The sequence below is a fragment of the Tachypleus tridentatus genome, chromosome 8 (assembly GCF_004210375.1).
Source record: "Tachypleus tridentatus isolate NWPU-2018 chromosome 8, ASM421037v1, whole genome shotgun sequence".
NCBI classification, from domain to species: domain Eukaryota; kingdom Metazoa; phylum Arthropoda; class Merostomata; order Xiphosura; family Limulidae; genus Tachypleus; species Tachypleus tridentatus.
Genome location: NC_134832.1, coordinates 23,985,544 through 24,009,507, shown reverse-complemented (window position 1 = coordinate 24,009,507; position 23,964 = coordinate 23,985,544). Strand labels below are relative to the sequence as shown.

The 23,964-nt window shown below is 30.9% G+C and overlaps 1 protein-coding gene across 3 annotated transcripts in view; it reads left to right on the top strand.

Annotated features, from left to right (window-relative positions):
- The window catches only part of LOC143258683 (AP-2 complex subunit alpha-like), a 67,138-nt gene that overhangs the window by 3,987 nt on the left and 39,187 nt on the right, over positions 1-23,964 (top strand). For all 3 annotated transcript variants that reach the window (XM_076518095.1, XM_076518094.1, XM_076518096.1), the window contains exons 2-9: positions 2,811-2,893; positions 5,496-5,564; positions 14,590-14,732; positions 16,266-16,459; positions 17,202-17,433; positions 20,497-20,605; positions 21,290-21,440; positions 22,050-22,121. In XM_076518095.1, the coding sequence (XP_076374210.1) occupies positions 2,830-2,893; positions 5,496-5,564; positions 14,590-14,732; positions 16,266-16,459; positions 17,202-17,433; positions 20,497-20,605; positions 21,290-21,440; positions 22,050-22,121 (1,034 nt within the window). In that variant the 5' untranslated portion in view covers positions 2,811-2,829. The remainder of the gene's footprint in view (positions 1-2,810; positions 2,894-5,495; positions 5,565-14,589; positions 14,733-16,265; positions 16,460-17,201; positions 17,434-20,496; positions 20,606-21,289; positions 21,441-22,049; positions 22,122-23,964) is intronic.

Sequence of the window (23,964 nt, the reverse complement as noted above, 5' to 3'; positions counted from 1 at the left end):
ATGGTATAACATGTCATTATTCTAGCATGGAAAAAGCATAATTTATATTCTTAATTTTTTATTATGGTTATGAGGTTGGTTAAGTGACAGACCCCACATAAAATATAGTCTTACTGAAAACACATTTCAAATGTATTTAGGAGGTTTTAGAGATTGTGTAAATAATATGAGATTTCTGGGACAAAGAATAGTTTTTCAATCATAACATGAAATCACTTTGCACTCAGACTTGTAACAAAACATACTCTATTTTCACAAACAAATCTTTAGTAAAAATATTTCATTAAAAATCTGAATTTTGTATACAAAATACTTGTAACCTTTACTAAAAGTCTGCTAAATTTTGTGAAAATACACATGCTGTATTAAAAGTTAGTGTATATAATTAATGTGTGCACATGTGTAGACAAACTCGTATATTATACCAAGCTTATAGCAAAAGTGTTAATATAAATAAAGCAAAATTCCAACACTGACCTATGAGATACTCTGCTTGTGCCAAAAGTCTGTTGTGATTCTGCTTTGTTAATAACAGTATTGATACTTCACTTTTCATATTTAATGTTGAGAATAATAGGACTAGTGAACACAAGTATAAATGTTGGCAGAGTAGGAAGTTGTCTTTAGCTAAAGAGTTTTATTTTGCTTGGTAACATCTTTATCAAGTAATTAGAAAGTGAATGGCTTCTTTCAATAAGAATAAAATTTATTTTTCAGAAAAGGTGATTGGCCTTCAAAATGGTTTGCCCTTAGATTTGGTGGATGCAGTAAATTTGAAGGGCTTTAAAAGAAAACTGAGTATTTCAATACTGAAGACTGGCTTTAAGTTTTTATTTAAAGTTCATTTTGGCAGAGAGGAAAGCTTAGATGGACCAAAATTCCCTTTGTATTTGCATCTTATGATGTACTATTTTATATTAAATATAAAGAGCCTATCTCAGCACAAGAGTCAATATGATATGTGTGTATGTTGATGTTGGGATACAATATACATCTAGGTACAGAAGTTTCACAAATATTACTAATATTGTCTTATTTAAGTACTTCACAGTTTACAGTACTTTTTCAAATTCTTCGTTGTGATCAACTGAACAACAGCTGGCAGGAGAAGTAAAATAAAGATTAATATCTGTTTTGTCTATTTTGTTATTGTTAATTGGATGTTACTTTGTGTGTAATATTTTTGATAAAAAAAATGAAAACATTTTGTACTCGGTACTTTTGAATCACTACTTTTTAGCAAACATACTTTATCAGAAATTCTAATTTTTCTGTATAAAAGACTTGTAATGTTTACTGAAAGCTTGCTACATTTTATGAACATGTATATGTTGTATCATATTGAATAATGTATAAATACAATCGTATCACAACTGCACAATACGACATTCATTGTATTGCCATGCCTTTATTAAAATAGTGTGTTAAAGAGACAAGTACAAATTATGTACTAACTTTTATATTCATTATAAACTATACATTTTTTTCATTGTTTCTTCAAAACTTAATGCAAAACATTTTGGAACAAAATATTAAAATATTAACACACAAACTAAAACTAACCTCAACACTTCCATATGTTTGCTTCAGTCTTATATAGTGATTTGAAAAGAAAATTGCCCACACACCTTAGGCAATACCTGATTGTGAAATTTCTTTGAATATAGAGATGGTTGGAAAACAGATCAACTTGAAATGATCTTCAGAAATGGTGGTAATTTTCGTTAATACAACTTTCAACAATTTTTCATGTAATTTTTGGTTTCATATATAATTGAGGCTAATTTTCAATTGTCAGAATTATGGAGAAAAATAGCGCATTATTTGTATTTCTGTTTTTAATATGTTTGTGAGTTGTTCATGTTAGTGTTTTTTTCACCAACATAAGCTTTCATGAGTTGCATGTATTTTATTTTCTTGAATATTTTATTTGAAGTCAACATACTAGTAATATCATGTTGTCACATACTTTAAAAAAAAAGTGGATTTTGCTTGTAAAATACAAAATTTTGATATAAGTGAAGATAAAATGGCAGTTTTGACATGTGCATTATTTACTAATATAGCAACCCAAGTAACAGCAGTACCTGATCTAAACTTAGCAATTTTGGTTAATACTTTCATATTACTCATTAATTGTATGTAAAAAACATTCTTACCTGTTTAGGACAATATTTAAACAAAAACGTGGATTAGCAATGAAAAATCCATCTTCAGTACGTCTTTATGAAGTATTATTAAAGTGAATTCTATCAACAGGCATGAACAACATGAAATTTCCATGGTTGAGTTATGTAGATATATTTCCTGTCTGATCAAATCAAATAAGTGGTTTTCAAAACATTTTTGAAAAACCTTATCTTCATAATTTGACATAGTTGAAATTGAATTGTAAAATAACTTGCTTCCCATTTTATATGTTCTTATAACTAGAGTCAGAGCAAGATCTGTGTTGTGAAAATTATCAAATCTTTCAATTATGTACATTTTTTCTTTGCCACCAGTAAAGTGTTAGTTATAGCAACCTCTGTATTAGGATGATAGTAAATTTTTCCACTGTTTCCTGACCACAGTAATGTGAAGTAGTGTGAAGTTTTATACTCATAGTTAAAACTATGAATGAGGGAGACAAGTATGGCTTATATTTTTGGATAGCTGAGTTGAATAGAGCATTGGCTCTGTTAATCAAAGGTTCTGTGTTAAAGCTCCAGTTCAGGAGTTTCTTTTTACTTGTAGGTTTTTTTGGCTGACAATAATGAACTCTTAAATATTGCTTTTATAATTAAGATAATTTTTTAAAAATACTTTAGAAAAAAAACTGCTGAAAAAATGCCTGCTGTGAGAGGTGATGGAATGAGAGGCTTGGCTGTGTTCATCTCTGATATTAGAAATTGTAAGTATACTAATAAACTATCAATTATGTCATGTTACATAAAATTAGATATTATATATTTTCAAAACAGTTGGTATGGATATTAGCACTTCAATTAAAATAAAGTACAAAACAATATTTCAACCTTCTTAGGTCTTCAGGTTAACAAAGAAAGAATTTGCAACTGATCATTGCTGATTACATGTCTTAGGGATGACAGTGTAAGCAGGTACTTGATTGTCGGGGGCATTGCAGTTAGATGTTAGGTTATTAATTAGCATATGTAAACAAGTGTTCCATTACATTGGTTTTAGTTGTATAAGTAGGGATTTGATTTTGGAGTTGTTTATATTTGTTTCCCTACTTAGTATGTGGGTGTTTTCTATGGTTATGTAGCGTTTATTTGATTTGCAGCATTCAATAATGTGTGAAGTTGTTTTTTTTTGTGTTCTTTAAATTTGGTTGTCATTTTTCTACTTGTTTTTCCAGTATAAAGTTGTGGCAGTTGTTGCATTGTGTGATTTATAAATAATGTTGGTGCTGTGTTTGTCAGTTTTTACATAGTATGGACTTTAGTTTTGTACCTAGTTTTTGAACAAGTTTGGTGTTTACTAGAACATTGTGTTTTCGAAATGTTGATTGTTTTTGTGCTGATGTTGGGAATATGTGGTATGCAGAAGTGTAAGGTTTTGTAGTTTGTTGTATCTTGGGATTTATTGTTCATTTGTTGTTGGTCTAGGTGTGTGGCTATAATTTTTTGATGGTTTTTGGAGGAACTTTGTTGACATTGGTGAAGTGTTGTTTTATTTTGTTGATTACTTCATTAATTTTGTTGGGTGAGTATAGTTTTGTCTGTTTATTTGGTTTCATATGTTGAGTTTTTGTTTTATTTGTGTGCTGAGTTCCAGGGAATGTATAATCCAGTATGGCTGATTTTTGGATTCTGTTTTAAATTGTGTATCAGTTCTTGTAATCTTGAGGTTAAGAAATGCTATTTGGTTAGTTTTTTTTCTGTTCATAGGTGAAATTAATGTTGAGGTATATAGAGTTAACATGGTTGAAAAAAAACGAAATGTGTGTTCTGTAGATGCGAATCCAGCAATTGTATTGTTAACATATCTGTACTAGTATGAAAATATTTTAAACTGAAATATGGATTGGCAATAGAGAATCTATTATCTTCAATACATCTTTATGAAGTATTCTTAAACTGAATAACTTCCATAAACGGCCATGAACAACATGAAAATTCCATGGTTATGTAGATATATTTTCTGTCTGGGCAAATCAATTAATTATTTTACTGGGTTGTTTTTTTGGGGTTTTTTTTGTAATTTTTAGTTGGAGTAGTTATGCACTAAGTACTGTCATAATGGGAAAAATGCAAGATCCATCTCAGGATTATTTATTTCCCCATTTTGTTAAGTCTATATCACTGATTTGGTTACTACTTAATTGTTCGAGAATATATTTTTAAGGTGAAAGGTGCAAACTGCAATTATGTAAAAGCAAGTAAAAGTCTATATTTTTAAATGTTATCATAATACTTCTAGACAGGTGTCTATACTGCCTAACAAAATGTGTCTGAAAACTTCTTGAATGCATAACATTGTCTACCTAGCATGCTGTGAATGGGAACTTATTGTTCATAAATACATAATTGTTTAATCTTGATATATATCTCTCTTGAACTTAGACTTTGAGGGTAAATAATTTTAGGATATTAAGTTTATTTTACCTACTATTGTGCAGATGTGTAATATGAAGAAGTGAATTGTTGCCAATGGCACTTTTTCTTCACTTCATCTATCCAATGTGCAGATTCTTCTCGTAGTGAATACAAAGTACATTCACAACAACAGTATGTTTGACCCTTTTCACTGTGTTTTGGGTCTAATCTTTCTTGCTTCAATTAACTTGTGTTAGGTTTACTGGTTAGGAGTGAAATTCTCCAACACTGGTATAACCCAATAACACAGTGATCAAAGTGTAGAATGAACTGGGCCTGTTTTGAACTTAGACTTTGAGATTAATTAGTTTTTGGAATACTAAGTTTATTTATTGTGTAAAGCATTGTTTGAGTAATACAGTTTTGTGTGTGCTGTTTCTAATAATGTTTAAATAAGGGTAATATTTTGAGCACAGTTTGTATCCACTTTACCTAAACACTTTAGTTTTCAAACTAGCTTGTTATTTATTTTTTAAACATCATTTTTTTAATAATATCACTGAAGCTTAAGTGGTCAAAATAGTCATAGTTAAAATAAAACTTAGATAAGTTCATATATTTTACTTTGCTAGGTATAGTTTTTGTCTAACAGCTACTAAAAAGACTAAAAATGAGTCAAAGAATAGTTTAATTATACTATTTAACTAGTAGCTTGTGCCAGCTAAGAATGCCATGATAAAAATATAGTTTGGTGAAGAGACCACTAATTTGTTGATAATACTAACAGAAAGAGAATGTTCAAAAATGTTTGAGAACTGTTGTTCTAAAAAAATTTATTGATGAAGTAATGTTAACTGTGACTTTTGTGTGAAAATTATTTAGCTATGTATAGCTGTAACAATACTTTCCTAAGTTCTTGTCTAAAGTGAATACTTCTTTGTGATCCTTTTATAGGTAAGAGTAAAGAAGCAGAGATAAAGAGGATCAACAAGGAACTTGCAAATATTCGTTCAAAGTTCAGAGGTAGATGTTCTCATTTTTACTAGAATAGTATTAAAATATAAATTTTTTAATGGACAAATATCTTTAATGGTGAGAGCTATCAAGTGAACTATAATTTACCAGTAACTGCATGTTAGTTTACTTCAAATGCCACCACTTTACTTCTCACAATTAAACATAAGCAAATCTCTTAGTGTAAGCTTTTATTAGATGTACAACAACAAAATTTCATTTAATCATTCATATGAAACTTGAAACTGGTAGATTTTTGGGAAGTTTGAAGGTTGTTTTTTTTTTGTAAGAGCTTTCAAAATTCTCATCTTGCTTGTGGATAATATCAATTTTTTCAAACTGGTACAAATGCTGTTTAGTGTGTTCCATACAAGTGATCATAGTTGTGCTCTGATGAGACACATAAATGTGTCCACAGCAGTGAAAGAGTTAAGCAACTGTATGAAGTAAAGAGTACTTATGCAGCACCATGTTGTATATGGAACTCAATATAATTTTGGTAGGTTTGTTCAGAAATGTGTAGTGTACATTACTGAAAATAATATAACAAAAAAAAAAGGTAAAAATAATTTTCACAGTAAAATAAATATTGAAGAAAAGCTGAAGAAATAAAAAGGATTTTTTAAATATTGATTTTTGTTTTTTTCAGTAAACAGAATTAAATAGAAAATTTAGTTCAAGTTTTGTTTAGCTTCAGTAGTCAATAAGAAAGAAGGAATAGACTTGTATCAAAATAAAACATTTTTTTATTATTTCATAAAATAAAATTTCCATCATATGGCATATCTGAAACAAGCACAAGTATGCGATTGTACAAAATCCTAATAATTTTCTGTTTACTGAGTGATGAAAAACAGTATCTTGAGGTGTTGCTTTCCACTGTTGGTCACAAGCAGTGAAGGACAGTTAAGGCCTCACAAATAAGTTATAAAAGTGCTTTAGTTTACCCATCTTTTCTCCATTCAGAAGAATTGAAGTAATTTTTATCTTACAAATTAGAGGATTTTGGTTAAAAGGTGTATCCTCAATTATGTTTGATTTTATTTTGTGACCTTGTAGCAGAAGAATAATGAATGTGTGTGTGTGTGTGTGTGTGTGTGTGTAAGTAGAAGTTTGATTTAAATTGTTTTTTCTTAGGAGACAAAATTCTGTATTTTTCCATACAATTGCATTCACAGACATCGCAAGTTAGTAGTAATGTGATATTGAAATACCTGAGGTAAAAACACAATGCAGTGGGGAGTTGTTTATCATATATCAGGATTAAAAATTATATCTTTATCTTTTTGTTAGAAAGAAGTAAACTTTGGTTTAGATATATCAAAGTGTGAAAGACTAATGGCACAGAATTATTCAAGCAAGGTCATACTAAGTAAATGATTTATCCTTTATAAAAATATACTCAGACAATTTTTAAGTTATGATCATGTAGTAATATTTTTAGTAACAGTTACTAAAAACTAGATTCAAGTAATATGCTTTTATAATGAAAAATGTGAAATTGTTTTATTACTCTGAAATTTCACAGATGTTGGGCACTTTACTAGAAAAGAGTAAGGACGTTACTTCCTAAAAATAGTTGTCACTACCCAAAATGTTACTTATTTAAAAGTGTAACAAATAAGGACTTGTTATTTTTCAAAAAGATACGTGTTCTTTGTATATACACCCTCATGCAATTTAATTGAAACAAACGGTCATTTTACAATATTTTCAGCATGGCGGCTGCTGGACCCACTGATTTCCTTTAATAGTCATTTTTTCACACAGACGGCATCATTAGCTGTGTTTTGCAGTATGGTCGATCTATTTTTGGGATATATGGCAAAATTTTGAGGAATGTTACGTCATTCGAAATTGCGTTAGAAGGGCAAGGAGACTAGTCAAAAAACAACTTCTTACCAACTCAGTGAAGAAAAAATGGTATCAATGGGGTCTGAAATACAAGAACTGGATGCAAGAACAATGGAGGAAGGTGTTATTCAGTAACGAGACTCGTTTCTTCGTACAGGGTCAAAGAAGTCTGCATGTTCGCAGATCTCCAGGTGAGAAATTTCAAGAATCTAACATCAATCAGTTCGTAAAACATCCCGAGAAAAAGATGTTTTGGGACTTTTTCAGCTACTATGGTATCAGAGGCTTACATATCGTAGAAGGTATGATGCGAGGACCACAGTACATCCAAGTTTTGCAGAGAAGAATCATTCCATAATTGAAAAAAAAAGATTTCCAGATGGATCTGGCATTTTTTCAGCAAGATCTGGCTCCGTGTCACACATCAAAACTTGTGAAGAATTTTAAGACTACAACAAGAATAAAGGTGCTGGACTGGCCTGGAAACTCTCTGGACTTAAATCCTGTTGAAAATCTTTTGGTGATTTATAAAGAAAGACTTTGGGGAAAAGACTACTACGAAAGATAAGCTAATTGAGGCCATAATTTAGGTGTGGTACCACAATCCAAACATTAGTAAAGGTTGAAATCAACTTGTGGACTCTGCCAAAGCGGATTAATGATTTTCTGAAAAATAAAGGTTGTCATTTCATGTATTATTGTGAGTAATTTTTGGATTCTCAGAAATAAAATGCAAAAAATTAAAAAATTGTAATTTTCTGTCTTGTTTCAATTAATTTGCACAAGGGTATATGATGTACATATAGTATGTTGATGAATACAGCATTGAACTTAAGCAAAAAAAATTGTATGTTTAGAGGTTTTAAAATAGCAATTTAAAAGAATTTAGTTTTTCATTTATGGTACTCAAAGTAAGAGCAACATGTAACTTATTGCAAAACAAAAGAATACAAATGACTAAAGTAAGTAGCCCATCAATTTGAGTGAAATAATGTAACATAGTTTAACTTCATATAATAACTGCACTATTAAGATGATTATTGTGAGAGAACAATATCACCATTATATTTCAAGAAAACCTCTTTCAAAGCTTGCATCAGTAATTGCTCTTCTTTTTTGCCCGTACACATCTTTTCCAACTGAAAATAAAACCTTCTCAGCTGAAGCACTTGATGGAATATTTGTATTTAATGAAAAGAGAACTGAATTTAAGACTTTCTGGAAATGTATCATTGTGAACAAATTTATCTATAAGAATACCAATTACTTGAGCACTTGTGTGTGCAGTATGTTATGCTCTCTTTTTTGGCAGACATCTGAAATAATTGTCTTTATCTTCAGCTGTCTTTGTTAAGCAATTCTGTACTTTATTATGCTGTGTGTTCTGTCTTTGTGATTATTTTGTGGTTAATTTGTTCCTTATGCTCTCTTCTGGAAACTAGTAGAGCTTGAAGCTCAGATAAAAATCCTAAAATAATTGAATTTTCATCTTTGAATATTTTGTCAAATTTAGTTTCTATGCTTTGCATTAATACTTCATCTAGGTGTTTGCAGATTTTCAACTGTTTATTGTTGAAATGACCCAATTTTGCTAGACAAGCATGTAGTGTAGGAATCAGTAGTCCCATAAATGCTTTGTCCTCACTCTGCAAGATTTAAGTACTCTAACAATACGTCTTATGACTTGGACATATTCTGTAATAAAAGGTTTTTCTCGGCTAAATTCAGCCTGTCAAGACCCAGTGGGTCAAAACCACAGTTGATGCTTGGTTGCTTGACTCCCTTCTAGATATTAATTTCTATGCAATATAGGGCATCAAACATTGAATTCCAACAGGTTTAACAAGAAACAACCAAACATACTCCTATTTCATTCTCAATTGTGTCAGCAACTAGAATATTTCTGCTCTGTTTTCTCCCTAAGGTTTGAGCTTTTTCTATTGCTGACTGAAACACAATTTTTTATACCAGCTTTATCTACATCAGTAGTAGCAACAAGATTCAATGTATGAGAGGCACAACTTTGATAGTCTGGCAAAATTCATATACATGAATGGAATGATACCTTGCCATCAACTGCTAATATATCAGCTAGAGAATGAATTTCTACAGGGTCTTTATCTCAGACATCTTAATCTATAACTGCATCATTACCAAACAGTTGATCAGGAGAAATGATGTAAGCATCATTGGAAAACAGTCTGTAAAAGAAGTTATCGCTATATTATTTAAACTTGCAACGTAAGCACAAAACATAATTTTGACATTTAATACCATATCAATATATATTTTATTTATATTTAATACTATTATTTAATATTATATTACTCCTATTTGGAGTCATTTGTTGTGTGCTTCTACATATGTAGTAAATGTTGTTCGTATACAATTAAGCTCTCCACAACAGTGTATGGTCCATTTAATATTTTATTCTGACTAACATCAGATGATTTTGTTGAGTTTAAGGAAAGACTCTCGGGAACGAATGGTGGCTATAATTTGTCAATTATACAAGTAATATGTACCTTCCCACCTCCAGTTATTTCATTTCTTCATTTAGTAATTAATGTATTCTGAGGAAACCAAAGTTTCACAATAAAAAGAACACCATCCATGATGCTACTATAGTGCGCAATCTGTTGGGACATTTAGACCACACTTGACATGACCTTACCTGACACATGACTTCAACTGAACTTGCTTCAAAAATTCAAGCCAAGAACATCAGTCTGACACATTTTATCCTATACAATGCTGTTGAAAGATTTCTACAGAAGTGTCATCTTGACAGAAGAAACAGTCCTTGCATGTTTATGCAAAAACAATCTTCTGGATGCACCACAAGAAGCAGAACCTTTTCATTGGGTGTGGTAGTGTTATGCAACAGAAAAAGTCCCAGAGGTGGGGAGGTACTATTATAACATGCAGTTTACCAGAACATTTAGACTGCACTTGATGTGATCTTACCTGTCACAAATTATAATGATACTTTAGATAAACAACATTATTTATTTATAACAGAAGGGGGCATGGGTAAATATTTCAGAATGCTATGGAATCCATCTTCAGTATCTAAAACAAAATTACATCATCCCTGAGTAACTAAAGTACATTGCTGTAGTAATAATAAATTAATAAAAACTAAAACACAAAAAGTGAAGGAATGACAAGCAGAAATACTGTACGCATTAAAAAAATGTGCGAGTTAAAAGGAATTGCATGTCAGTTGGTGTTTGTAAAAGTTGATGCCCAATGTTTCTTTAATCAGTAATTCCAGATCATGGTTAGTCTCACAAAGTATATTGAAATTTGATAAGATTATCTCCTGTTTCTTCACTATGTTGGAATATAAAGAGAGTAAAGAGGTTACACAATGTTTTTGTGTTCTCATGGAAATTTATATTTATTCATTGGCTACAACTAACTGACGGGATTTGATTTTGCCAGTACAGGAGGCCTTAGTCTCCATGTGTGTAAAGATATAGAAGCCATAAATATAAAGAAATTTGAAGGTCTTTAGTATGGAAACAATCTTGTATGAATGATATGGGTTTACAAACTAACCTGAATTCAACTTGGGGTAGTAATGATGAATTACAACTTTAAGTTAACTTTTTAAAGCTGGGATTTATTTATTAATGTATGGCAGACAAGAGTACATGGTAATTGTGTGTAAAGTTGCTTGTCTAGGTGGTTTTATAAATTTATTAGTTAGAAAAGTTAGAAACTGATTTTGTAATAAATATTGTGGGTAATCATTACATTTTACAATATCATGTATGAGAAAAATTTCTGAGTGTAAATATAAGGTATGTGAAATACAGTTTATAAGCTCTGTGTAATAAGCATGTTCTAAAATTTCTTTTGTAGATGATCATAATAAAACTTTCATTGTGTAAGGAGTTCATAAAAGATATTTTTTCTATACACTTGTGTTATGGTAATGCAAATGTGCAAAACTAAATTATTATTTTCAATCTTGCAATTTAATGACAGGATGTTATGAGTCCAGGTATTCTAAAAAATTTGAGTAGTAGGGAAATATAACAAGTCTCATCCACATACCTTCAGCAATGAGTCGGTCTAAAGTCAGCAGGGTAGGTGTTAAGTCATTTCTGTTTGAGATAAAAGAGAAATATATTAGCTAATATTGAACCCAGCAGGGAGCCCATTATTTGTTGAAAGAATTATCAGTTGTAATGTCAGCATGGTCTTAATTTGAGGCTCATCAAAGCCATTCTGCAAAATATTATTACATGAAAATTCAATTATCAAATATCTTTTGTTTCATCTAGAGGTATATTAATAAAAAGGGGGGAAAACTAATCATAAATGTTTGTTGTTTTTTGTGGGGGGAGAGGGGTGAATAGTTAACTTAATTCTCATGCAAACTGGAAAGAATTAGGAGTAGTGAAAGCATTGTTAGTTAGTAGCTATGCTAGGTACCAGAAAATTTGCAAGTCTGTAAGTATGAATGCTTAAGGCTGAAAGAATTGGTTGGAGGGGATGCCTACTTTGGAACTTTTAAGAGCACATAAAATAGCAGGGTGGGAGCCTGTGGCATATGATGAAGGGACAACATTTTCAGATATGATATTTTTGGTTTTCAGTTCTTTCAGGTATCTTTGGATTTTTTCCTCATATTGAATGATAAGTGATAAAGGGTCAATGTTAAAAATTTTAATTTTGGTACTCATCAAGAGTAACTTGTATTTTGCCTTTGTTTGGCCATGTAACATGAATATTTAGTGATAGCTCTTTTAAGGCTGAGATTTTTTCAGGGATTAAAGAGTTAAGATATCTCTTAGTATTAAAATTATAAAAAAAAAGTAGGAAAAGCCAACATTTTTATTTTTGTAATGAAGTATTCACTGGATTGGTCAAGAGTTCCTTTGTCATACACAGGAAGGACTTGTAGGTTGTGTGTGGTAATTTGAAATGGTTAGTGGATGTTAGCAAAATTTAGTTTATGTAGTGGAAGAGAGAGATTAACACCTTTAGCTAAGGCAGATTTACAATGATTATTTAGCATAAGATTACTCAGGTTAACAATCAGGTTATCAGGATCAAAGATGATGGAAAAGCTGTTAATCAATTTACTCAACTTTAAGTTATGGATATGTTCATGTTGGCCATTTTTTTATCTTTGCATTGGCTGCACTTGTTTGGTAGATAGGTGTAACCAAAACTGCTAATGATACTTCAAAGGTTAATCACATACATGTTGAACATTTCAGTAAGTTGTCTGTTCTATCAATATTTTAGTCTAAGTTCTTGATCCAACAGTCTCTCTTTTACAAATCCAATAAGATGACAAAGTTTTGCAAATTTCAGTTTGATTGTTTAAAGTGGGAAAACCTTTGGAATTATATGTTGGAACCTGCACTCTGAAAAAGAGCAAATGTAAAGGTTGACTGTTTTAATTTTAAATTCCCATTTTTGAATAAGCATGGTATACATGCAGTGATTCATTTCCATATCTTCATATCAGGACATTAGCAATCGGTTTCCATGGAAAACACAGTTACAGATTGCCTCACTAAGGGCTGTTGCTTGGAATTGTACATGTGCAGTAATTTAAATACATTGGCAAATTATTGCAATTTTAAAATATGCCACTAACCTGAAAGCCTTGGCAATATTGCAGCCTTTATGTATGGTAGTCTTGACAATTTTGTTCTGGAAGCAGTATTCAACATGTGAAGATTCTAGTGCCCTTCCAGTGCAATTGTAAGTATAACATCCTTTTATACTATGGCAGTTTATAATTGTGTTTAAATTACAGTATATCTATATATTCAGTGCACATAACTCATAAATAGGCTCTGAAATAAAATAATAGTCTGTCAGATTTCAAATGTGGTTTTAATAACAAAACAGGTTAATTCCAATATGTAAAAATTAACTATAGTAAATGTGATGACAATCCAGTAAAATATTAATGTTCCTAAGTCAGGTGCAAATAAAAAACCTCCAACATTGTTTAGTTTAAAAATGTGAAAATGTTAGAAACTAAAAACTAAAGATTTAATTACCTATTTCAGCAACTCCAGAAGTTAGCAGTTGTAGCAACAGTCTTAGCTACTGCTAGTTGAAACTTGCAATGTTCGTCTCATTAAAGTTCCTTTAGGAATGACTGTTCTTGTTGGCTGTAGTGATATGGTTAAATTTCTAAAGATGTGGACTCTGACAACTCTGCTGGACAAAACTATGAAACCATGATGTCCAATATTAGTTCATTGAGCTTTCTTTGAGATGCCAGAGAGCTTTTGCCAAACTTTAGAAATTGTTATTTTTATTTTGATGATCGAGTGTAAGATTTTTATTTGTGCTGTCATTATCTTTGTTTGCTTTAACTGTTTGTTTGTTTTTTGCTATCTTGTTTCACTGTAGACTCAAGTTCCTTAGGAATGAAAAAATATTTTATAGACATGTTTAAGTTGCTAGAAGATTTACTGTTCACACTGAATGTTTTTCTTCAAAGGCAAACAAAGCAAGCATTTACATAAGTTGTTGTCACTACTTCTTCCAGTAAACTTACAGTATTTGTTGAGATATGGTCATGATTTACGTGGAGTTTTGCTTGAACTGCTGCTACTTTCGTATGATAATGCTGCACATAACATCTCACTCTGACAACTGACAGAAAATATATATACCAAAAGTGCCCTTGATTAGTATGATGGCCTCTACTACAAGTTCACAATTCAGCTAAAAGAAGCTTCAACAGAATAAAACATGTTTCAGCAGAAATATAACTACCATTTATTTATTGTAATTTTTATTAGTTTATTCACTATTATTATTGTGTTAACCAGATAGTTTTAACTAATAATTGTTATTTATTTTAAAATAGCATTTAAATGTTGAAGTATCTTTGAAAAGTGTGATATTAACAATTTTGAAATGTGTATGTATGTGTATTGTATAGGATACTGTTTTCCACTGTATGACATATTCAGCTGTTTGATTAAAGCCATTATTGAACACTGTTGTTTTACAATATGCACTTTACTAAAGTTCCTGACTTCTAAAGTCACCGAGCACTGTTAACATCATTTATTGTTTTTTATTATTTTTATTTCTTCAATGTAGAATTCAGTATGCTGTGAAAATGAACAAGTTAAAAATGGTTAATTAGGAAATGTGTAAAAATATGCTATTGTTAATATTTTAATAGGTGACAAAACTCTCGATGGGTATCAGAAGAAGAAATATGTTTGCAAATTACTTTTTATCTTCCTTCTTGGTCATGATATTGACTTTGGCCACATGGAAGCTGTCAATCTTCTCAGCTCCAATAAGTATTCTGAAAAACAGATTGTAAGTGCTCTTTCATTGTTTTTTCATTTGTTTTACAAGTGTTAACTTTTATTATTTGTTTGTTAATAAACTTTGAAAAGAGTGCTTCTAAATATTGATTTACATGTATGTGGTTTCAATCGTACTACACAGATAAAAGGTCATGTCATTTTGTTTATTGTCTAACATTCAAAATTTTATTGAATTACTATTTAAGAAGGCAAGTAAATAAGTTGGTATTAAATTGTAGATTATAAATCAAATTTTAGTATTATACATTAGTTGATTTCTTAATTTAAAAGTAAATATGTAAAAAAATCCTAAATATCAATTTTTGTGCCACATGGTAAATTGAATGTTGTATTGGTTCAAATTAAATGTTTTTGAAGTTAATGTACAAAGTCTGTAATTTCTAACAAATTACATTGCAAAAGTACTGATATCGAATGTAAAAAAATATTTTCTATCTTCTCTATTATCTGAGTTATTAATATTAAATCAACAAAGGTAACCACACCCACCTCTTTAATTTTGAAAGAATCTACTTGCATACATCTAATTCACCTACTGAAGCATTTGTAACCAATCTAAAGCTCAGAATGTCCCCCTTGTGGTTTTTTCTGCCTCTGTAAAGTATTTGTGTGGCAAACTTTCTTTTTTTGCTACATTTCAAACAGTAAGGTGAGACATTAATGAGCTTGAAAATTTACTTGTCAGCAGGTCAGATTATATACTTAATTGTCTAGACATACATCTACAGGACTGGCATTATGTGAGTCAAGAAAGGGGGTGGGAAATTAATATTTTTCATAGCTTATAGGTTACAATAACACAAAATTAAAGTGTAAGTATTTTGAAAGTTTTTTTTTAAATAAAGGAATTAAAATTTAGATAATATAAAACTTCAGGTTATTTATTAGAATGTTAATTTTATTCACATAAATTGATAGTAAAATTGTTTACTTAAATTTTAAATGTAACTCAGTGACTTGTGCCAAAAGCTTTTAAAGGGCTAGCCATCACAAAGGTAAGCACATTTTTGAAAGTATTTGTGTAATTTAATATGCACTGTTTTAAACAACAAATTCAAATTTTGTGAATGGAACAGAATGTATAAGTTTGTTGCTACTTCACTGAGAATGTATTTTAATTTACATTTACTTGTGTACAATATTACTTTTATAAAATAAATATCTATGCAAAGGAATAAATATATTTGAAAAGTTTCATTCCATAAGCTGTCATCATCTATATAAAAACAAAAAGTGAAACTACCTACTGTTAGTCACACTGTATGCATGACTGTTTTATTGTACAATATTACTTTTATAAAATAAATATCTATGCAAAGGAATAAATATATTTGAAAAGTTTCATTCTTCAGCTGTCATTCTATATAAAACAGTAAACTGTTAGTCACACTGTATGCATGACTGTTTTATTGTTGCAGTGCAATTTTTTTTTCATACATAAATGGAATACTTCAGGAATAAAAAATTCACACAGAATTATTTATTAAAATAATTGTTTGGCTTGTGTGTATTTTTTTTACAGGGATACCTATTCATCTCTGTGTTGATCAGTGCTAATAATGAGTTAATGAAGTTAATCATCCAGTCTATTAAGAATGACCTATCATCTCGGAATCCCATCCATGTCAACCTTGCTTTACAGTGCATTGCTAACATTGGTAGTAGGGAGATGGCAGAAACATTTGGATCTGAAATTCCTAAACTATTAGTCTCTGGGTGAGTATAATTGTGTATTATTTTGTACAGTTTACACCATACAGACATTAGTTGACCTAAAAAAAAATCATACATCGATTGTAATGAAAAACTAATGTTACTTATTATTTTATACATTAGTTTTACTTATTCTAACCATCACTAAACTGTTTTTCAAAGGAACACAAGAAACATGTTTATGGCTGGAAATATGTTACAATCATAAGCTGGAAAATTCCGGAAAATATTGTGTTGAAAGAAATTGGTATTTTGAGCAGCATGTGATGATGTCAAATGATTTTATGATGTCTTTTACAAAATTTACTAAACTTACATTAGTTTAAACTTCATCTTCTTTATACAGAAAATTTAAAACAGATGCATCCATCACATTGGTCAAAGGTTGTGTTTGAATGTCACAATCCAGAACTGTTTGAACTTTGGAATTTAGTATTGTTTGCAGAAAATGTTTGAAAATTTAGATTTATGTAGCATGCATAATGTAACTTTTATAAATAGTTTCTTTGTTCTTTTTAATGTCTAACATCAGATTTTAATGGTCTCATTGAGCAGATATTTCAAGTGTGAAATGTTCTAAACATTGATGGTTGATGAGCACTGAATAAATGATCATTGGAAACTAGTTATTACTAGTTCTAGAGTCATAATGTATAGTCTCCAAACAAAATATCAAAGAGTATATTTATTGATGAAAATGTGATGTATAATAAGTTTAAACTAAGAGGCTAGCTTTGTTGTTTAGGGATACAATTGACGTAGTCAAACAAAGTGCAGCTCTCTGCTTGTTGCGACTGCTCCGGACACTGTCTGATATAATACCCAGTGGTGAATGGACTTCTAGGATTGTGCATCTTCTCAATGATCAGCACATGGGAGTGGTAACTTCTGCTGTTAATCTCATTGATGCTCTAGTAAAAACAAATCCTGATGAATATAAAGGCTGTATCTCTTTAGCTGTCTCAAGACTTAGTAGAGTAAGTTTCTAAAACATTGTGAATGTTTGTATTGTGCTATAGAGTAAGTTTTAAAGCATTATATATGTTTGTATTGTGCTGAAAATTAGTATTCAAGTACATCTGAAAGTCATTAATTAAGTTGAGCTTCTTAGTTCTTCATGCAGCTTCATAAATGTCATTATTTAACTTTACAGTTTACAACAAAAGCAGTGATATGGTTGAAGGAAATTCATGGAGGTATATAGTAGAAATATTCATATGTTAATGAGAAGTCGGAAATAATGGCAATAAGTGATTCAGGTCTTGGATCTTCTCCAAGTCCAAAAATAAATTCACTGGAGAGCACTAAAGCCACACTTACATTCAAGTTAATGGAATAGAAATGAGTTTCCAGTTAGTTTAGTAAATGTGGCATTCATTTTTTGATTAGGGGCTTGTGAAACTGGCCTGTCCTTCAAGATAATGTAAGGTCAACATTCTATTTTCAAATAGTACTACTAGTATTTTTTTTGCAAAGTTTCTAACATGAGCTAGTGCCAATAAACAGTAAACTAGGCCTACACTACAATAACAGAACATGTTCATAATTTATAAGCCGTGCATTATCACACATTGCATTGCAAAACTTGCTACTTGTAATTCAGCTAACTGACTTGGTAGGCTTAAACCTTTGGTGGATTTGCACAAAGAATTTATTGAGCTGAATTATTGACATATTCTATTTTCCTTAATTTTCTAAGCAAGAGGGAATTCACAATAGCTGCAGCATTTAATTATTTTATACAAGATTGTAGTAAATTATTTTATGGGACCTTATGCATAGTCAAAAATATCAATCAAATGAGTTTGATCTGAATCCTAAACTGTAATTTGATATCAAATAACTCAAGAGATGAAGCTATGAGCTAAAAGTTTGTACTGGTAAAAAAAAGAAGCCTGAGCCATTCTATGAGCTGCTATGCTGTGGCTTAAAATTAAGATGTAATCATATTTAGCAATGAAAAATAAAGTTCCAGTTTCTGGCACTTGGTTGCTACAGGAAAAAGTTTTATAGCATTCTCCTTTACTTGTACTTTTTATGGTTTGTTTAATGCAAGGAGTATTTGCAGTTGTATGCTTCACACTGACCATCACATGTATGTACTGACTTTTCTCACATGCTGTATGAGCTCTGTGAGTTAGTTGTTTGAGCTCTGATTTAAGTTACTTGCTGCTTCTGGGATCCTGTGGTATTGTATGACTGAACAAGCTACAAAAATATTTTACTGTTGGAAAAAACAAAAGACACATCACTCTGCACTAAGTGCATTTTGTGATATGCTATTTGTAACAATTTAGTTTTTGTAGTTACAAGTCCAATGTTTGTGATTCCCAGTGGTTTTCCCTTTATTATAGTACACAATACAAATATGGATCATGAGGGCATGATGGCCAAAGGGACATTGAAAAGTGGTCATCTTAGCCATGGATCTTAGTAATTTTCTGAGGACATCAAGACCATTTTGAAAAATACGGCAGCAGTTGTCTTCTTGACTACTGTGAATTTCCTTCTCTGCTGATTAGAAGTTAATTAGAAACATTTTACTCTCATAATTAGTAAATAAAGGAAATGTAGTAAAAATATTATTCAGAAAAGATTTGTTTATATGACTTGTAATCAAACACATAAACACACAAAGATGATGATAATCAAAATCTGTATTAAATTTACTTCTATTCAAATTTCTTTCCAACTATTAATTTTCATATTTTGAAAGTTAATTCATAGTCTTCAACCATTATAAAATCTTTAAACAAATTTTTTTTGCTTTCATTTGTCTTCAACATCAATATTTTGATGAATCTATGGAAACAAAGTGCATTTACAGTAGTTTTTGGCAGTAGTGAAGGTTAGCAATTGCATTATTTAATGGCCACAAAATAATGTAGCCATTCAACCTGATAAGTTTCATTATGTTGATTTCTGTTAGTTCTAAAATTTTAAGAAATATTTATTGCTATAGATTTTTTAATAGTACTAGCAAGTTTATAGACATTATATTACTACTTAAGTACCAAAACATTAAAAAATAAATTTTAAATACATGAAAAGCAAGTTTAAATGAAGTATTGCTCCTACATGAACTTTTATATGATTGGAATTATGCAGGTTGAGGCACTTTAAGTTATGTGTGGTGCTCGTTCATCAGAATATGTTTGCCTTTTTTGTGATAGGTGCATTGTAATATCAATGTCTTAAATGAATCATATCATACATTAACTTCTTTTGTGAGCCACATTAATTTCTATCAGAACTGAATTGTTCCATACCTAACCCTCAAATTATTGATGTCTTTATGCTCTGCTAGTGGTATTCATGTATGCATTTTTGTGTGATTTTATATCTTAGCATGTAATGACATTTACTATAATAAACAAGATGACTGAAAGGAAATGTCTTGTTTTCAATGAAATACATAGAACTCCATCAGTGGGACAATCTGCAATAGTGTTGATGCTATTGTGTGGCTTGTGTTATCAGGTGCTCTATATATAGCCAATGAAGTAATGGATCCTCAAGAAATTAACTATAAATAATTTATAAAATATGTTTAAAAATTTAATGTGTCCCCGTAAGTTATTCTAGTGTTAAAAGCTAATTTTAAGTTTACTTATTTGTTATTAATCTCTTAAATATTGAATATCTGAAAAACATGAAACTAATAAATGTTGATTAATATGCCATATTTAATTTTGGAATTTTATTGTGAAGAAATACATCCTCTTTTGGTTTTGTGAATCATCTTTTTTTTTTTTTTTTCTTTTCTCAGTTCACACTGAAAGACAGTAAAATGAGTTTATTGTATTTTGAAGTGACCAGATATTAAGTTTTACAAAATTTCTGTTTGAAAAAAAAGCAAATAGTTTTTAATTAGAATAGTATTTCCTGTGTTACTTGTGTCTGTTAATATATGGCACTGATTCTGAAAGGTCAGAGAGCTTGTTAACTTTTATTTCTTACTCAGGTATTAAGACTTCATAAAGTTTTTCTCTGTTATTAAATTCATATTACTGCAATTAATTTACTTGATTTCCTTTTAGATTGTAACAGCTTCATACACAGATCTGCAGGACTACACATATTATTTTGTTCCAGCTCCTTGGCTTTCTATGAAATTGTTGAGACTTCTACAAAATTATCCCCCACCTGGTAAGATGCAAATTGCATAAATGGGAGTTAAGTTTAATACTTTGTCTTAATACTTTAATTTTAGATATTATTGGGTTTATAGCTAAAACATACTTAATAATCAAATACCCAACTGAAGAAAAGATGGGAATTTACTTAAGTTTAATCATTTATCTTAATTGCATTAGCTATTATTAAGTTTATATCCAGAACGTGACAATCAAATACCTCAGTGAAGAAAATATGTAAATTTAGTTACTTTACAGCTAGTGTGATATATTTATTTATTAATGCATGCAATTTTGCATACATAAATTGTGTGTACATTCATAATCTTAATATGCTTGCATTATAGATAGTGGTGTACATATAGACAGTTGTGTGAATGTATATGTTACAGTGTCTAATTCAAATGCCTTTACAGTATTGTTTGTATTTTGGGTGGTGTTAAGTAACTTTTTATGGTATACCTCTCTCAGATATCATAAAATAGCAAATCATTATTTTTAACAAAACTTTTTAAATGGTTCATACTCAACTTTCTGAAATATATTGATTCAGAATGGACAAAATAAATGAACATATTTCATGTTAAACCAGTGTCCAAAGTTTTATGTTTTCAAGGATGATGTAGTATACAATATGATTGTTCTACAAGGTATTTTGTTTATATATATATATATATATATATATATATATATATAGAGGACCCAGGAGTTCGAGGCAGACTCATAGAGTGTCTTGAAACCATCTTAAATAAAGCACAGGAGCCTCCAAAGTCTAAAAAGGTTCAACACTCCAATGCCAAAAATGCTGTTCTGTTTGAAGCAATCAGCCTGATAATTCATATGGATAGGTAAAAGTATTCTAATCTGTGAAATAATTTGACACAGCATGATTGAATGTGCTACTTATGTAAGTTGAGCAGCACACTGTAGGAAATAAACTCTACTAAATGAATAAAAATTTAGTTTTTGTTATTTCCATGAGTGTAAAAAAATTAGATAAGCCTCAGTATCCTTAGTTTTTTCTCAGGTTTTAAGATGAAAGACTATTTTCCCCATAACTCACATAAGAGTACAAATTATCTTTAGCACCAAGGAACTTGGAACTCCCACCCATAAGTTCTCTTTCTATAATCATTAGCAAAAAATTTTAATAAAGGTTTAAGACAAAAAGAATCTAAAAATAATATAAAAAAATACAAAAACACAAATGGTAGATGCAAGTATGGATAAAACTTTTGTTATATCGTTCTTATGGCTAGGCTGTAAAACTGATGGTTTATAATGCTAAATAATAGATTTTGATATGCTCATTGAGCACAGCACAGACAGCCCATTGTAGCTTTGTACTTAATGACAAATAGAAGAGTAGTACCTATGTTTATGTAGTTTTGACAGATAAATACTTCATGTAAATTATGAGTAGAAGTTTTGTAAAACTGTGTTGTTTTTCTTTTCAGTGAACCAAATCTCCTTGTTAGAGCTTGTAATCAGCTAGGCCAATTTTTACAACACAGAGAGACAAATTTGAGGTATTTCTTTCCTGGATGTGGTTGTGATCTGTGTCAAATGTTCTTTTATAATTTAGCTTCATAGAAGTAATGTAAATGCATATATGCAGTGGTTGTTTCCCTAGAGGATTATTTATTTTATGTATTTTAGTAAACATGAGTCTTATTAATGTATGCATCTTTTCAAATGTTTTAGTGTTCAAAGTGTTTGCATAAATGTGTGTACAGGCAGTTATGTGAAAGCTGTGTATTGCAAGGTTTAACCATATTGACATCGTTTCTTGAAATTGATTAGTTTGCAAAGACGTTAGTAAATTAATGTTAATTTTGTGTTCCAGGTTTATTATCTGTGGAAATGCAAATTTTACTATTTTATCTTTTCACCCCTTGGTGTGGATTCCTGTATATGGTGAGGGGATCTCCTTGGGAAGGTTCTGTTCTTTCAGTCTACCTCCTCTGTGATCTAAACGTCCACCCACATATTTGCCATGTATAATCGTCCATAAAAGGGAGGAGATGATCCTAGTGCTTGAGGGGTCCAACCCTAATGCACCACTTTGGCCTTGAATTCTTGTAGACGGGTAGCCTTGGATCAGTTGGCTGGTCCACTTGGCTAGGGTCAACCAAGTACTAATGTTAGATGTTCTCAACAGGTGTTGTGGCCATTGTATCTGATACTGGTGTTTGGGTATAGTGCTCACAAAACCCTGATGTTGCTGCAGCGTCCTTGTTTGACATTGTAGTGCATCCCCTTGTAGGGCTCTATGGTGGGTGGGGTCAGTGGCCACCAAAATATTCCTTTATTTATTATGATCCTCCAAACAAAAACTTAAATAAAATAGTGAAAAAACAGTCCATAGGCAAACGACCACATCTTGCAGATTCTGATCAGCAAAATTCAACATCTGTAACACCTGTTGTACCTCATTTTCTTGTACTACATTCTCTTTCAGACAAACCTTTAGGGCAAATGTCTCCCTTTTTTCATTTAGAAAGCACAAGAGGGACTTACTGACTCCCAAAGTCAGTAAAGAAGCTTTGCCCTTGTTACATGGGTGGAAACATCTACATCTCAACACAGTGAACTCGTACTACTTTGAATTCATCACAAGGAGTTATCATTGAGAGGAATTTGAAGAACATCCTCAAGTCAGAGATTCTTGCTGGTTTCTCCACCTAACGTGTTTCTGAAGTAAGGCATAACTCCACTCGCAAAGATGGAATTATGATGCTGACCAATGTTCTCATTCTGACATTTACATCATCATGTCCACCTGCCACCATCAAGGCTCGTTATCTTAATTGTAGGGTTTAGAATATATGGGTATACCATATTGGTGACTAGAAGATGCCACGTCATAGTTCCTTGATGTTTGTTTGTTGCGGTGGCAAAGACCACGAAACATATGAGTGTGAAACAGACACTCATTGCATCAGTTGCAATGGCTCTCACCTGTCCTACTTTCATTCTTGCCCTAAATGGTTGGAAGAAAGAGGTGCAGCATTTGAAAAACATTAAAAGCATCACTTACCCTGAGGCTCAGATGTTGCTGTCCACCACTTTATCTCAGACATATGCTACTGCACTTCATTACACTACAACAGTGGGAATGCAGATAGATCTCTCTGTGCATCCAAAAGAAACATTCTCAAACCAAATGAAAAGTCTTTTGATCTCATTGGGTAAAGAAGTTGATGAGTCAACTTCAACACTCATCTCTGTCCTTAATATACATTCCAGCAAATCCCAAGATCCACTTCCTTTGGTTTCAGTACAGGCATTTACAGGTATGTCTTCTCCCACCCCAAGATGTAAAATGATTGTTCATTCACCACCTCGGTTGCTGTAATCCTCTTCCAACAG